The 18,098-nt window shown below is 40.6% G+C and overlaps 1 protein-coding gene across 2 annotated transcripts; it reads right to left on the reverse strand.

Moving 5' to 3' along the window:
* Positions 1–3,235: 3,235 nt before the first annotated feature.
* LOC118083788 (UPF0462 protein C4orf33 homolog) lies at positions 3,236–17,917 on the reverse strand. 2 transcript variants are annotated; one of them, XM_088660335.1, is made up of 7 exons: positions 17,778–17,917; positions 17,224–17,281; positions 15,038–15,218; positions 11,681–11,741; positions 10,881–10,929; positions 5,256–5,452; positions 3,236–3,476 (listed from the first exon to the last, which is right to left on the reverse strand). In XM_088660335.1, the coding sequence occupies exons 3-7, from the start codon at positions 15,123–15,125 to the stop codon at positions 3,389–3,391; spliced, it is 483 nt and encodes a 160-aa protein (XP_088516461.1). In that variant the 5' UTR covers positions 15,126–15,218; positions 17,224–17,281; positions 17,778–17,917; the 3' UTR covers positions 3,236–3,388. The 2 variants fall into 2 exon arrangements, with proteins under 2 accessions (XP_088516461.1, XP_088516460.1); XM_088660334.1 differs by lacking the exon at positions 17,778–17,917 and having other exon boundaries at positions 17,224–17,358.
* Positions 17,918–18,098: the final 181 nt, after the last annotated feature.

An 18,098-nucleotide genomic window follows, 5' to 3' on the forward strand; every position in this document is an offset into this window, starting at 1 on the left:
GCACTATAGGCAAGGTTAGAAAAATAAGCAACTATTCTGCTCTAATCTTCAGTTGTATATATAATCTTAGTCTCACTGATAGGAAATGATTCAGTATTCTATTATCTTCAGTGACATGATTTATAGGGATTCTCTCTCTTCAACTGATCTAACTTGCTGCATGTGCAATAGTTATGAAAACAATTCAGTGGGCGATTTCCAGCCAAGTCATGCTCAGGGTAGGCTCAGTGACATTAATGGGAAGTCTATTAGGTCTACTTTTGAGTATGACTAACATTGGCTCTCATTTAAAGTTTTGCAGTGCATCAATTTATTCTTCAATGGGCTTTTAAAAACTTTGTTTATGGGGGAAGATTGGGTTCAATTAAACAGAATTAAGTGGTGTCAATGTTTGGGCTCGTGTTGAATTCATGGAATGTGAACAAGCAAGAATTTAGTCATTAGGAGATTTTTGGCCAGGATTGTTGGCTCACTGGAGTGATTTGCGTGGCGATACCCAGATCCCTCCAGGAGTAAATAAAGACACAGGACACGTTGAATAAGGTTAATGGGCATAAAAAGGCCACAACTTTATTGATTACGGGTGTAGAGAGGTATTGGCTTAGGCATTGGATCTAACCAACTATATCTGACTCCAGCCCGTTGTGCTGGCAGTCTGTGAAGGGTTAACCACCACTGGGCAAGCCCTGCGATGCAGATCAGCTAGGAACTCACCCTGGGGCCACAGCCATCCCGCCAGCACGTGAAGGGCTCGTGGGTGCCCGCAACCTCCCCTCCTGCTATGCCGGAAGGGACTTTATTGCATTGCTCTTCAACTGGTGGGTTGAGACCCACTAGTGGGTCACAACCTCATTCAATGTGGTTTGCATCAGTAGCGCTACTACGGTACTTTGCATTCACATGGTAAAAGATTAATAAATCAGTCCCCAAATGCATGTTTGGGTTAAAAGTGAGTCCTAGGTCTGAAAACATTGCCAGACAAAATTCCTTTTTTTCTTTTTTCTTTTTGCCAAAAACCAACCAAAGAGCACAGGTGAGAAATGGTACTGTCACAGGCGCGGTAGCGGCTACTCTAGAGTAACGACTCCTCAAAGCGTTGTCTTTTCATGCTTTTATTCAGTGCTGATTATTTACAGTGCAGAACAGTGCTATGTACATGCTGTCAGTTAGGGGTCAGAACCTCCGAATGGAGATTCGCGCGTTTTCTTCCAGCAAAGTAGTCTAGGGATACTGAATCTCCGCCCCCGTCGTTTCCTGCGCAATTCCGGGGTCGGCGGTATCGGCCTTCTTCCCTTGCCTCCCGCTTCCCTTCCCACACTAGGCATGGGCTCCGCTACCTTGCCTGAGCCTCGGTCACCACTTCCTGAGTCGCCGCTGGAGGTATCCCCCTCCCCACTTGCACTAGCGCTGGGCGACGAGCTGGTACTTAAGATGGGAGGGACCTGCCTGTAACTTCTGTCCCTCACAGGTACCAATCAATATTTTTCCCAAACATAAATGACTGCGTATATATTTTCCAAATGAGGCTTACATGTTTAAAATAATACGAGAGGAAAGTGCCATATCTCTGTTGCTTCTTTCCAAAAAGAAGGAAAATCTGAATCCATAGCATTCCACTGAACTAGGTGGATGACTTTAGAACAGGTTTTAAAAATCATTTCATAACTCTGTGTACGTGTGTGTTCATATATGCACATGTCCGCATAAATGTGTAACTCATGAAGCAAAAAGCTTAAAATGAAACCGTGAAGTTAAGAAGAAACATATTAAAGGAAAAGCTCAGCTCGTATTTAGCAGTGCCAAAACTAGTTCACTTTATACAGATTCAGTTATCTCAACAACTTAAAGCTTAAATGATTAAGGAAATAAGTTGTATTTAGGAAGGTACATATTAAGAGAAAATGCCATACTCACATTTGACCATGTTAAAATATACAAAAAATTGTAATGAGCCCATGCTTAGGAAAGAGCATTGTTCGACTTAATGTAAGTAATGAACCTTTCATGTGAAATGATGTAGTGTCACAACTCATTTGCATCCCACTTAAAGTGTAATTAGGTTTCCCTGACAGCATGGCTTATGGCTGAAAGAGCAGACCTGGCTGCTAAATTAATCCAGAACCCTCCTAGTTAATAACACTCTGCAAAGCAAACTTTGCACACTTTAAAGTTCCTGAAATCACACTTTACATGACAAATTAAAAAGGGATGCTAGTGAAGGCTTAAGGGATGATGGACCAAATTAATCCCCGGAGCTCATTTTACTTGAATTGCAACCATTTTTTTAAGAATAGCGTTTGATCTCAGGCAATTGCATTCAACACCGTGTTGCCATTTTACCACATTGATAGATGACCAGCATGTTAACTACAATATCCTTGGGCATCAGGGTTGCAGAGGGCCCAATATACATAAATGATGGAGAGCAAAATGATCGCCACTAATTTCATTAATTGTAGTATGCAATCAAGATGTCAATTAGGTAAACAGCACAAAGCATAGCTGCCAAGTTTTCACTTTTCTCGCGAGGAAGCCTATTCAGCTTAAGGGAAAATCCCTGTAAAAAAGGGATAACTTGGCAGCTATGGCACAAAGTAACATTGCAAAATGCCCTTTTTAAGGCCAGTAACTGCTTCCAACTGTCAAAAGGGGTATTAAAAAAGGAACCTGAAAGAAGGGTAAATATTGAATAGCTTAATTCAGGCAAATTCATATGACTGTTCATTTGTTACCAAATGGAATTATTAACCTCACTCAGAAGTGTAATCCCTGATGGCAATCAGTACTGTCAAGGTCTCCTGGTGACTAATGAAGGTGGCCATGTTTTATCTCCATTGTCAGAGACATTATGTTTCTGAATACCAGTTTCTGGAATCCACAAGTATGAGATATTGCTTGTGGCCTTCCTATAGACATCTGGTTGGTCTCTGCAAGAACAGGATGCTATTCTACAAGGGCCTTTGGCCTGATCCTACAGAGCTCCTTTTACATTTTTGGGACACCATGTGAATGACAGAATTAAAAAACTATGCTTAGCCAATAGTGCTACAACAGAATTCAAAAAGGTTTCCAGGAAGAGATAGAAAATAAAACTTTACTTAGTGTTGGAAGAAAGCATGTTATGATCCTCCCAACTTTATGGCTGACATAATGGTAACCTTTTAGGCTTTCATTACCTGAGATCAGGATATCTATTGGAAAATCTTTCTCCATATGAAAACACTGAAAGGCCCAATCAATTCATTTATTTTAATTGGCTGACCTACTAACACCATGAGACGACACAACTAATTAAATATTTGACATCTCATATTGAAGCACAACACATTGTTACGTGTTTTGTAATTATTTTTCTCAATGATTGACTTGACTTCAGAGGTTGATGAAGTTATGACCACAGATCTGATGGAGGCTGGTTCCAGTCTTCTCCCATTATGTCCTTCAGACTGAAATCTTTGAAATATTCTAGACGATGGCTATCAACAAAACATAAGTATATCAGCACAAGTAGTTAAGGTCCTAAATATATAGAGGGGTGTTTTTTTAAAAAAAATCATATGCAATTTTAAAATGATAGCTTTAGGGCATGGGTAGGCAAACTAAGGCCTGGGGGGCCAGATGCAGCCCAATCACCTTCTAAATCTGACCCGCAGATGATACTTGAGTAGAATGTGCCCTTTTATTTAATATGCATCTCTGGGTTATTTATGGGGCATAGGAATTTGTTCATTCCGCCCCCCCCCCGAAAAAAATATAGTCCGCCCCCCCCCAAGGTCTGAGGGACAGTGGACCAGCTCCCTGCTGAAAAAGTTTGCTGACCCCTGCTTTAGGGCAATACTGCTTTGAATAGGAGCATCACATGACAATATTATACTTTAATAATTAATAGAATTCAATAATTGGATGATTTAACACCCCAAAGGAAGAAACGTTAGCTCTTCCAACAAGGTTGCTACCATATTGATCAAAATATAACTGTCCAGTTAGTTAGTTCACAGGACTAATCTACACTAGTGAGTTATAACCTTCAAATACATTATAAAAACAGGACACGAGGCGGCACTGTAGAACAGCAATCTGTTGCCAATGGGAAATTGCATTGAGATAGGTAGATGATAGATAGATAGACAGATAGACAGATAGACAGATAGACAGATAGACAGACAGACAGACAGACAGACAGACAGACAGATAGATATAATGTTTTTAATAGCATTTTCCAGATCAGTGTAGATCCAGCCTTTGATTGTTTTTGTGAAAGTTTGGTTCTTGAACATCCAAGGCAAAAGTGATGAAAGTCAGCAGGAAGGAATGGGGAGGAATCTGACAATGTGAATTCCAAAGCAGATTCACCTGATCTGCACCTCCTGGGCTGAAGTGCAGATCAGAAGCAGGCCAACTTCAGAATCCAAATTTGCTTGGTATTCCACTCATTGAGCACGGGGTTACTTCTTTGTGTTCATTTTATCCTTGTACAATCTCAGGAGATTATATGGAGAGAGAAATGGCTGTCCGTCCGTCCCATTCAACCCAATGGTGTAACAATGCCTTTTTCTGCAGTTTTCCCTAGAATGGAACATCATCAGTGCCTGTCATTCCCAAAGGGGAATTGCAGGCTGTTTTTAGCAGTGCCAGTTGTGATTACTCCACAATGACAAGAACTAGGATGGTAGATTGGTTAGACTAGGATAAGGGAGGTCCCCACTCAACCAAGAAGCTTACTGGGTGACCTTGGCCCAGTCACAGTCTCTCGGCCAAACCTGTCTCACAGGGTTATGGCGATATTAAAATGGGTTCCTTGGAGGCAAGGTGGAATATAAATGTAACAACCACAACAACTTATGCAACTGGTAGCCATATGTGCTAAATAAAGGACTGAACAAGCCTTATAGGATCCACAAGAAGACATAATGGATGTTGGCTGATAATATATAGTTATCCTTCACCACAAAACCTTTTCCAGAGTTAGCTGAGGGAAAGGTATGTTCACTGCACTGTGGAAAAATGAGGACTGGCCTATCCTCCCATGATTCAGTCACCAGTTTTCCTGTATGTACTGCTTTTACACTTCATAAAATAGGTCCTATGAAATTGTCAATATGAAGAGTAAACAGCATAAATACTCAAGTATATCCCAGTAAAGAATGAAGGATTTTCTAAATGTGTTATATAAGCAGTTACTGTCAAGAATAAAAAGAAGCTTCAGGAAACAGTTGGAAAGCAATTTGAGAGAGACGTGGGTGTTTTGTACTCACAAATTAGGGCCCTGCCCTTCTTTGATCTCTTCTTGTGGTATTGGATAAAGTGCCTCATACATTCTCCCAACCCCAGACCCATGGATTGCATATGAATTCATCTTCACACCAAGGGGGAAGTAGTCCCAAGGAATAATTGCTGTACCATTCCAGATGCCCCCATTTATATCAGCTTTAAATGTCAATGGAAGTCCTTTCTGCACAATGGAACACAAAATGCACTCTAAGAACATTGTCACTATTTTCACATAAAGTTAGTATCAGTACAAGATATTAAGCCACATAACCATTTTAAAATAAACTTTAGCACAATGCTTATTAAGATAACACTGAATTGCTGCACGTGAAGCTCCTGTTAGCGCTTCTGTGAAAATGTCAGCTGATGTTTTAAGCATTTATAATACCATTCTATCTATTCAAAAATTTAATATAGAAGTTCAATTAAGAGAAGTGCAACTTTTGAGTTTTAGAAAGTGCTTTAAAGAAAGATATTCATGTCATTGGAAGACATTCAGGTAGTATACAAAAAAGTAAGTGGACTTCTTATTCAGTTTCAATTTCAATATGTCCTCTGAGTAACCATCTGACAGAACGGATTAAAAAGGAAGCATAAATCCCTGAAGCCAACATTAATTCAAATAAATAGCAGGAATTACAGGATTTCATTTGTGAAGAGGCAACCACCAGCTGCTTGCAAAAGCAATTACACTAGCTCTTTACAGAGCTGCCCTAATTGAAACTATTGGTATTGAAGTTGTAACATTAACATCAAAGGAGACGGGTAATAATTTAGATATAGGAATGTGCCAAAGGCAGCATTTGCATTAAATCTGGGCCACTCTAGGAGCCAGCTAGATCCCTCAGAGATCCATTCCTTCCTTTTCCAGCAGGCCATATCTTGGTAGACTGGCATTGGCTATGTACACGCTAATCTGCTTGTACCACAAAAATGTACCGTAGTTTCTCTCAATACAGTATTATTAATGTTTGTCCTCAACATGCTGCCTTCATTGTACATTGCTTCTAGATCCTGCTGTCCACAAGGGTGGGTGCAGTTAAAGTTTAAGAAACATTCCCTTGATTTGGTTATCTACATCTTTTCCTCCCTCCACATACCCAGGTGAATAAAAGAGGAAGTGAATGAATGAATAAATGAATGAATGAATGTTGTAATATACCTGTGTACATGAAAGGGTTAACTGGAGCTCAGTCGCCATTGACCAGCTCAAGCTACCAATTCACCAGCAAAAAAAAACAAAAACCAACAGCCCAACCTGTGTGCTTTTAAAGCAACTTAATCTGCATAAATCAACAGATGAAGCTTTTGACTCCATCAAGGTCAACGTTATCACCTGCTCATGTTTGTATGCTAAGCAACCGTTACAAGGCACAGGAGCAGGGTAGGGCCCACTGAAAATAATTTGAAACCCTAAATGGAGGTTGATCTAGGTCAGGGCCTCTGGGCACAGCTGTGGAGATCTGCAGTCAAATCGTCATCTGCCATAGACACACAGTGTGACATCAGACATGTCTCTGTGTCTCCTGTAAGCAGGGAATAATAGTAACTGGTCTTTTAAGTGTGTAGGGATAGGGGAGAGAAAATATAAATGTTAAAACACAGTGCACATAGGATATAAAACCATCCCTGGAACTCTCACACCAGATCTCGGTGATTATCTTTCAATAATCATTGTGTTTAATACAGATTCCTTCTCTCCATTCCGTTGCTTCCCTGATTTCTTCTTTTCTTGACTCACATTTCTCCCTTTTTAAAGCCCTCTTCAGGCATTCAGAAGAACATTGTGGGTTTAGAGCAGCCATCCCCAAACCTCGGCCCTCCAGATGTTTTGGACTACATTTGCCATCTTCCCTAATCACTGGTCCTGTTAGCTAGGGATCATGGGAGTTGTAGGCCAAAACATCTGGAGGGCCGCAGTTTGGGGGTGCCTGATTTAGAGTAAGGAATGAGCATGTACATGAGCCCTATGACTGTCATACAATTCAGCACCCAGGGGGATTCTAACCAGCTAAATATAGCTAGAATCCTCCCTACAATCAGGAAACCAGGCCCACCCAGGATTCCAATTACGTTCAGCTGAATGTGCTTAGATTCCCTATACCGACCTTTGCATTGAACACACAAAGTTCAGGGGAAGAGGGGGTGGGATGAGTGTGCATGGGGACAGTGGGGGCTGGGCCAATATGTCTGCCTCAGTCTCCATGCAGTCTCTCACAGACTTTTGATTAACTGAAGAGGGCTCTTGTCTCCATTTTTCTCTCCCCCCAAACCTGTTTCTCCCTTCTGCTTCCGTGTATAAACTTAAGCAGCAAAGTAGAAGTTGCTGCTCCCCTCTTTGCAAACAGCAAGGAAGGTAACCTGAAGCACAATGCCAGCTGCAGGCAAAACTGAACATTATAGTCAACTAAGCCCTATTCAGAGGAGACCCACTGAAATTTATGAACTAAAGTTTGTCATGCCTACTCTGAATAGGACTAACATTCAATACCATCCTAACACCTACAGTTTAATTTTGTTTATGAAGCTGGGAAGGAGAACATCACTCTTCTCTCCAGCAACTGACAGATCTAATAATAACTTTGCTCCTGGTGACAAAGCAACTGGAATTTTGGGGCTGTAGTCAGAACCCTTTGTTTAAGGATCACAATTAAATACTGCTGGTGGCAAAGCAAACAAACCACCCTCCACCTGTTAGCTCTGTCTGTACTGGTTTTAAACATAGAAATTATTTGTTCAGCTCCAATAGTAAATAGGTTATTCAATAAATATGCTGTCAGTTGTGGATTTCTGCTGTGAATTGCTTTCAGTATTCTTCACCTCAAGTATATTGCTGGATAGAACCCAGAGGGTGTTGGCATTACAGGTAGCTTATTTCATTTTCTGGGAACAATGATACAGCCACATTTTCATCTGTGTTTCAGATGCTGCATCGTATGCTGTATATTAAAGTCCTTTAATGCAATCAAAACTTTTGTTCAGAAGATAGATTCACACCAGAATTATGTGTGCTTTGAAGCAGAATTCACAAGTCACCTTGAACCAGGCTGGGGTGAATTAAATGAAGATTACCATAAAGGACAGTCTTAAGCCCTATTAGTTAAGTGGGACTTTCCTTGGTAAGTGTATATAAGATTGCAGCCTTAAATCATGAATAAACCACAAAAAGAAAGTTTGATTTAAGTTGCTGATTCTAAATCAGACTTCCCATTTCCACTTCAATTGTTTCCTAAACAAAATATCATAATAATTGTTTGCTATAACTCTTAAAATTTGTTGCTATAACACTAAATAGTAGTATACTACATAATAAGGAAATTTGTGTGTGTGAATTCACTCTATCCTACATATACTTTGCTTAACATCCCAGGTGTAACACTGATTTAAGAAAGTACAAGGAAACTGAGACCCCACCCTCACATACCTTTCACATCTGTACAAACATTGTTATCTGAACATATTTCTTGATAACAAATGAGAAATATAAAGCCAGGCTTGATTCCACAAAATTAATTTTTTTCTTATTTAATTTCAGTGCAATTACTGCGCATTTACCTGACATAAAATCACTGAAAACACACCCAGGTGAGCTTTTGGATATCATGTTCTAATCTGGAAACCTATAGTCTTGAGTGCTGATTCCTTGGTTTCCTCTTTCCAACATTTGCTGAAATGCCCCAAACTGGTACTAACTATAGTACTAACTTCTAATACATGGTTTGAAGTAGGTTTGCAAACCAGACTTTGGGGATTACTAACCTTAGTTTGCCCAATTTGGACACAGCGAACTGTAGCTAGAGCAACATGAAAATGGAGAAGAGAATCAGGAGATGAGAAGGGAGGAGGAAATGCATGAGCTTGCAAGCACATCCCCATTTATGATCTCCATTTATGATCCTCCAAATTATGGATCCTTAATGAATTGGACTTGATGACTATCCAGCTTCATGACTGAGAAGGGAATATCAATCCAGATTTCCCCATTCCAAGACCAACACTCTATTCCCCATAACACACCTGCTCTCGTATTATATGATACTGCTTGTCGTAGAAGTAAATAATGTGTTCCCCAGTTCCATTCTTGTAGCATGAATTTTTTAGAATAAGATGTTCTTACTTATCTAAGATCTTCTGTGAACGTATATCAAAAACTGAAAAAAATAAATCATTATAATATATGCCATATAATTCCTATTCTGTTCACATTGCACAGATATAAACTGACCCATGATAAACAGTAAAAAAAACTATTGAAACAGTAACATATTGATGCTGTACAAAATTCTAAAATATGATGGTATGCAAATAATTTATTATGAATCTCCATAGCATAACCCATGATTATTAGCTTCTAAATGTAAAATGCCTTTCTATGGGAATATATATGCATTGCTTATAATGGTTTTAAGGAATGCTGAATTGCTCAGCACTAAATAGGAAGGGAAATGGTCTCAGATAAATTTATAGCATAATAAAAACTTTGATGTAAATGCAGGATGTGCCAACAGGTGAGAGTTTTTTTTTAAATTAATTTGATTGAATAAGCTCCATGGAACCAATTTGCAAATGATTTGCAGATGTGTTGGCATTGCTTAACTATATTGCCATGATTTATGTTACTTAACACTAACGCAGATGATGAAATGAATTTATTGTCTGTAATTACCACAACAGGGGTGGGGAAAGCGATCAGAAAGGAAAATGAGATTTAAAACAATACCAAAAAACCTTGAACACAGAGAATGGCTATTTAAACTCTGCTCATAAAGCAAACTGTGGAAAACCATTGATTTAATTATACTGCAGCAACCAATTGTACCATTATTTGCAATTGCTTGCAAAATTCTTTAGCAAAATGACCTTATCTGATCTGGAGAATCTAGGTCCCATTATTTCATACACTCATTTATGAGTAATGTCTGCTGAACATCCATTGAAAATTATTCATGAATGCATTTTAGATGATGCCATGGCCAGGACCTCCATTAAGTTAAATAGCGGACATATCGTAATCAAATAACTTAGTGCAAAAATATTAGTATAAAAGGAGTTGCAATTTTACATAGTTTTACTCATCGTCTTAATCCCTGTGGTGAACTAAAGATGGTCACATTAGGCGGCAATCCTAAACTCACTTACCTGGGAGTAAGCCCCATTAAACTCAGCAGGCTTACTTTTAAATAGGCATGCATAGAATTCCACACAGCTGTTTGCAACACTGAAGAAGAACACATGGTGTTCTTTTGCTTCATTTTACACAGTAATAGAAGACTGGGTGCACAATGTGCATATAATAATATTCACAGGTTTTATGTACTCAGGATGATGAAAAAAGGTAGAGATTGGCACCCCCTAGCATCTGCTGCCTAAGGCAACTGACTCACTCTACCTAATGGCACAGTCAGCCTTGAAGCCACCCACAAAGATGCAGAGGAGTCATGTTAACAATTTATACATGCATTCTATAATGTCAGCATACACAAATGTGAGAATCATGGTGTTCATAAAACAGGAAATATACAGAGAGCATTCTAATAAAACCTTACTTGGTTAAATGCTTGATTTGTTTAATTTAACAACAGAAAAATTTCATGCGGAATTCTACTTACCTCAATACAATCTCCTGCAGAAAGAAGTAATACAAGATGTTGGCCATGCCTAGCAAAACAAAATCATGAGGATGAGGGGTGGGTGGGAACCAATGGCATTGTCAAAACAGGTTTCATAGGAATACAAAACAGTCAACATAACAATTTAATGAATTCCATAGCAGATTATAGAAAAGAACAAAATGTTGTGAGTGCTGCCATAAAATGGAGTATGTTGCCTTCACTTTGGGCAGACTTAGTCATTGTTCTCTGGAGCTAGGAAAGCTCAGGCTGTGTATGCATTGCTGTTTACTCTGGCTCCAGTGTGCTCCCACTGCTGGTGTTTGAAGCCATGTAAACATGACGTTAGCTAACCTTGTTTCTTGAGAAATACAGTGGTACCTTGGGTTAAGAACTTAATTCGTTCTGGAGGTCCATTCTTAACCTGAAACTGTTCTTAACCTGAGGTACCACTTTAGCTAATGGGGCTTCCCACTGCCGCCATGCCGCTGGCGTGCGATTTCTGTTCTCATCCTGGTAAAGTTCTTAACCCAAGGTACTATTTCTGGGTTAGCAGCGTCTGTAACCTGAAGTGTCTGTAACCTGAGGTACCACTGTACTGCTGTTTGATGTGTGAAAACAGAAGCCACGTTCACTTCACAGTTAAGCTGAGGTGTGTACATTTGAGATAGTTACTGCACATGCTCAGATGACAACTTCATTGATAGGCGTTTCAGAGAATGTGACAGTGTGAGACCTTCACCTATAAACCAAAGTCTAAAGTAATAAACACAATGCATTGTTTACATGGCAAAACTTACGGGCAGACTTCCACTTCCAGATAGTTTCTTGTTGCACTATTCAAAAAGAAGGATTCAGCCACTGTGAAAGAAATAATACCAGAATGCTAGTGTGTGCAGTTTGGAAGGAAGGGGAAAGAGAATCAACCAAGGAATTTTATTATTATTTCAGAAAGGCAAAAAATTATTCATCTTTATCATAGTTCAGTCTCACATCCATCCATAGTTCAGTCTCACATCCATCCGTATGTTTCACATACGGTTTTACTCAAAAGCGCATGGGTTCTTGTTTCAGATAAGATCTTACTATGGATTCTGTAATGATTTAACAAACTGGTTCATGTCTGGATGAATCTGGTTCACCTCCATGTAATCCATACACTGTGATTCAAAAAACACCTCAACTTAGTCATGTCCAAAACCTTGTGCAAACGTAGTGAGTAAGATTGTTGACTCCCCCCCCCTTTGAACAACAAACCATCTTTTAAAACCCTCAATTTCAAAAGTGGTTTGCCATGTTACATGTGTGTGACCCTGCTAAGCGTATGAGACTCCCGACGGTTTCGATCACAAGGGTCATAGGAACATTCAAGCCCACTCACCAGCGAGTAGTTAGTTTGTGGAAACTATTGAGACATCTCTTTATTACCTGTGGCTGGCAAAATTCTTGCAAGGAACTTAGCAAACTGTCTCGTAACAATATCCGAGGTGACCCTTCCTGAATCTCAAAATGGTTTTTGGCCTTCTAGGGGGACAGTGGACATGATTTTCACCACTCGGCAGCTTCAAGAAAAATGCAGAGAGCAAAACCAACCCTTGTACTGTATATGGCGTTTATTGACCTGACTAAGGCTTTTGACACTGTAAATCATAATGCCCTGTGGATTGTCCTTCTGAAAATTGGCTGCCCAGATGAATTTGTAAACATCATTCGGCTCCTCCATGATAATGTGACAGCAACAATCGCATATAACAATGGCTCTCAAAGTGAACCATTCACAGTGGGATCAGGTGTTAAACGGGGTTGTGTTATTGCCTCAACTCTATTCATTATCTTCATTGCCATGATCCTACGCTTTGTCGAAGGGAAACTCCCCACCTGAGTAGAAATCATATATCAAACACATGGAAAGCTCTTCAATCTGAGCAGGCTGATAGCAAAGAGTAAGGTTACCATACCTTCCGTCATAGAGCTTCCGTATGCTGATGACAATGTAGTGTGCGCATGCTCAGAGGATGACCTCCAAACCATCCTAAATATCTTTGCAGCTTACGAAAAGCTTGGCCTATCACTCAACATCCAAAAAAACCAAAGTACTGCACCAACAAGTACAAAATAGCCACTCTGCAGCACCACAAATCCAACTCAATGGTGTAACGTTGGAGAATGTCGATCACTTCTCCTACCTAGGCAGTTCTCTTTCCACAAGGGCCATCATTGATGCCAAAATCCAGCATCACCTGAGCTCTGCAAGTGCAGCTTTCTCCCGATTGAAGTGCAGAGTGTTTGAGGACCGGGATATTTGCAGGGAAACCAAAATGCTTGTTTACAAAGCTATTGTACTACCAACTTTGTGAAACATGGACTACTTATAAACACCATCTCCAACTCCTCGAAAGATTCCATCAACGGTGTCTCCGAATAAATTTACACATCACTTGGGAAGACAGGCAAACTAATATCAGTGTACTGGGAGAAGCAAAGATCACCAGTGTTGAAGCAATGATTCTTCACATCAACTTCGTTGGACTGGTCATGTTGTGCGGATGCCTGATGATCGTCTTCCAAAGCAACCACTCTAATCCGAATTTAAAAATGGAAAGCATAATGCTGGTGGTCAACACAAGAGGTTTAAAGACTGTCTCAAGGCAAATCTTTTAAAAATGTAGTATAAACACTGGCACTGGGAAACACTGGCCTGAGAGCACTCCAGTTGGTTAAGTGCCTTAACCAAAGGTGTCATGGGCTTTGAAGACACTCGAACTCAGGACGCAAGGGAGAAATGTGCTAGGAGGAAGGCACGCTTGCCAAATCCACACCGTGATCAATTCCCGCCCGAAAACCAATGTCCCCACTGTGAAAGGACATGTGGATCCAGAATTGGCCTCCACAGTCACTTACAGACTCATTATTAAAACCATGTTTATGAAAGACAATCTTACTCGGCTACGAAGGGCTCACCTTCAAAGCTCTTTGGGGTTCATGGGACTAATTATTTTGTTCTTTGGGTCCTGTCATATCTATGGGTGCTCTGTGATGACTGTAGATACTTTAGTTACAGGTAGGTAGCCGTGTTGGTCTGACGTAGTCGAAACAAAAAATAAAGAAATTCCTTCCAGTAGCACCTTAGAGACCAACTACCTATGACAAACCTAGTTGGTCTCTAAGGTGCTACTGGAAGGGATTTTTTTTAATTTTTTGTGTAGACACTTTAGGTTTCTGTATCTCGAACACTAAAGTTCATGCCAGGAGTTGCTGTATTTTTATAGACCAGTATCTGCTTTTATTCACATCCATGGCATATTTCATGCTTTGTTTATTACTTCATCCTGTGAACAGCAGACCTTCATAGCATACCACAAACTGCTTTGAGAATTCCCATCAATTTTAGAAAAGGTTAGTTGTGTTTCATGTGGAACTGCTGTTTGGAATGCCCAAAGTCCAAACCTTCCTTCAGCATGCTGAACCAGCTGAGTTGGCTATTAAAATGTTATGTTATTACAAAAAGTTAAAATCCTACTACGTTTAGTAGGAGCTTGGGGGGGTTGAAGTGAGTGAAGAATAAAGCTCTGTGTACAGGGCAAATGTAAATAGTGACCAGGATTAAACAATGATCTGACTGTGCAACCCTAAGTGGAAGAGGCATGAGGTACAGACTCCCACATTGGTTTCAAAGGGACTGGCTTTGCCAACTCTAGGCTGAAATAGGTGGAGTGGGACCATGATCCTGGGGTCTCTGCAATGAATGAAGGGACCTTAGATCCAGTTTGCCCAAGCCACCTTTTGGGCTACTGTGAGAGAAAGAGCCACCATCTCTAAATATATACCCGTTGAACTACTTACAGCATAGCAAGTCCCCATACACAACCTCAACAGGCATGGCCCTTTGCCAGCAAAGATCCATCTCTACAACATCCCACCTATTCCAGTTAGTGCTCGTGCCACTTTTAAAAAGACATACACAATGTTCCTTCATTTTGAAGTTGTTTGGCAATACAATGAACAGGAAATACTTCATCTCAAGAAGCACTGAACACATGAGCCCTTAATACACATTAATACTGCTAGGGGGGAAATCTGCTAGTTGAATCAATATTCGTTTTCTAGGCCTGAAACGTTACCATTTTTTGTGTTGTAAACCTTTAATAAAACCTCACCTTCATAGTCCCAAAGGCCATCAAAAGGCTTTCCAGGTTCACCAGGTGGAGCTGGAGGATCATCGAAGAATAAGGAGTTCACTTCCATTACTAAGCCTTGAACACCAGGTTTAAATGTGATCGTCACTGGAGCATGCAAAACCGGTATGCTGTCCCAGGTATTTACAATTTTATATTCTACCTACATAAACACATTAAAAGTGATAAAGATTTATATTATCTGGTTCCAACAGAGTTAGTCTTAGGCTGTTACTGCTACATTTCCATAGTACATTAAGGGCGTTTTCCCCATATTGTGCTATTTGGGCAACCTAGATATTGCAGTGAATGTGACTGTAGTCTTCTGGGAACAAACTTCCCCCCGCAAAGGTTTCCAATGTGCTGAATCAGATCCAAATCAATTAAGCATGCTAATTAGAAAACAAAATTTTAAAAGAAGTACATGCATGTTAGCTGCCTAAGTGGCTAATAAAAAATACTAATAAAAAAACTATCATAAGCAAATGTAGTTGAAGAGAAATAATAGATTAGGAACGAAAATAAAAAATGCACATTATGTGATTTAAATCTCACAAAGTTTTAGCTGTTGTTGTTTACTGGAATACTTGCAAACATTTTAATACCATGACAACTCAATAACATATATTTTCCTAACATTTCTGGAATATTTTGTGTATGTGGGGTGAGTGGGTGCCTGGGTAGAATTAAGGCACTGAAAATTATTAATATGGAATATTTACATTTTAAATCAACATAGGCTTTGAAACTCCCTAGTCTAGCGGGTACTGTTCTCACTCATTCATTTAATATTAAATCAATCCTAAGTGGGGTGGGCCCCTTCATGGATCAATGCCTTGTCGTGGCGAAGGGGCTTGAATAACTCAGAGAAGCTATGAGGTATGCCATGCAGGGCCACCCAAGATGGACAGGTCATAGTGGAGAGTTTTGACTAAACGTGATCCACCTGGAGAAGGAACTGGCAAGCCACTCCAGTATCCCTGCCAAGTGATGGGTGGGACAAGTGATGTGGAGGAATATACTGCCACATCCCAAGTCCTCTGAGCCTGGCCACAACAGAAGCTGAGCAGGTGATTTACAGTATTGTTCTTTTTCACTAGGCCAGCTCCAGACCAGTACAGCCCAGGGGGCTGCAGACTGGGCCCCTCCAAGGGCTCTGGATTCAACAGCCTGCAACATCCTATTTCAGAGATTCCGATTGCTTTTGCTGATAGAACAGCTGCCAGTAATAGTAGCTTTCCGCACTGGTGAAGGAAGAGGAGTGCGGGGGGGGGAGCGCACTGCCCCTGACAGCGCGATCCCAGTGGGGCGCCATCATGGCTGCCCCCCCCCACGCGCCGGGCGCCATGCCCCTGCAGGCAGTGTGCCACGCCCCCAGGATGCGCACCACACCTCTGCAGGCAGCATGCCCCATCCCCAGGACACATGCCATGCCCCTGCGGGTGGTGCACCCCGCCCCGGTATGTGCGCCAGCCCTGCCCCCGCCTGCTCTCTGCTCCCTGGTGCCGGAGCATGAAGCTCCGCCACCTTGGCAAAGCTGGCTTCCTACAGCAAAGGACACCTGGCCCCAGTGGCAGCCTTCCTCTCTGCTGCCAAAGGAGCACCAATGCACCATACAGCCTGTCATCTCAGTAGAAAGTGCAATCTATTTTATTTTATTTTATTTTATTTTATTTTATTTTACTATACTCAAAGAGAATGCAGAAGTTTATGGGAGTTGGAATCCCAACAACATCTACAGAGCCACAGGTTGGCCAGTCCTGTGCTAAATGAATAGTCTTCGGGAAAGTAAGGAGCAAATCTATTTCCACCTGTAACCAAAAGGTGGTTTGCCAAAATGGGCAGTCTCAGGGATACAGGACAGCTAGACTTTAGCTGCTGAAATGAGCCAAAACAGAACGCTTTTGAGAAGTGAGAGAACACAGCTAACATGCCAAATCAGTACAAGATTACAGCTCCTTTAAAATGTGCATAGGAGATTTGATGAGAAATGCAGCACCGTTTCACTTAACATTTTAATGCAATCGAGAAAACAAAATATAAAAGGTAACAACAGGTGAGACTTCACCATTGAATTGTATTTAATCTCAGTAACTGCTATGAAAATTTATTAAAATACTTTTCACAATGTTCTCATTCTCTTGTGTTTCCCATATATAAATTCTCACCTGTCTTGTTTCATCCCTCGGAAATTTTGCCTCATGATGACTGAACACAGCACTTTCACTTGGGAATAAAAGATAGATAACAATAGGTGAATGGAATTTGCCTGCATTAATCTATACTGTTGCACTACATTGTTTTATTCTCGCAATGCAAAACATCAGTTTAAAAACTGCAATCTCATTAGGGTTATATGGAACCAATGTGAGGTTCTATTTTGAAAAAACAAAAACACAAATTCTAGAAGAAAACTTAGTAGGGATTTCCTAAGCATAACATTGTTAACCTTAGTCTCCCATCTAGTGGCAAAAAGCAGTAAGAGTCAAAGTTTATGTGATAAGCTTATTAACACAATAATTATGGGGGGAGCAAGACACCTTAATTTTATATATACGGCATTAAGAGTGATAAAATTTCATAGAAAGTGCAACAACACAAAATTCTTATTTTCAAAACCTTGGAAACATTTCAGGAAGTATTGGGCAAGATAAATCATCATTTGGATTGATCTGGAAGACTTAAAACAAAGGCTGTAGGTCTTATCACAATGTTTGCCCACCTTTGGTCCCCACGCAGCTCTCAGATGTCATCCGTCGTTCCTAAAAGCTGTCAGCATGTGACAGTGACCACACCCCAGGAACACCTCCGACTTTCCGACTAAACTGGGTGAGGGTAGCTGATGAGTTTCAAACCCTTGGTGAGTTAGGGATTTTCTCTGCGTTTGAAGACAGGCTCCAGCAGATTGAGTGGATGAGCCCAATAGTGGGTCCAGCAGTAAAGAAGGCGGTTTCTGCATGTGCTATAGAGGGAAGCATGTGGGGCTTGTCAACCTGGGAAGGTAGTCTATCTAGGTGAAGGAAAATTCTGACCCTAAACCTCT

The sequence above is a fragment of the Zootoca vivipara genome, chromosome Z1, assembly GCF_965207765.1.
Source record: "Zootoca vivipara chromosome Z1, rZooViv2.hap1.1, whole genome shotgun sequence".
NCBI lineage: Eukaryota > Metazoa > Chordata > Lepidosauria > Squamata > Lacertidae > Zootoca > Zootoca vivipara.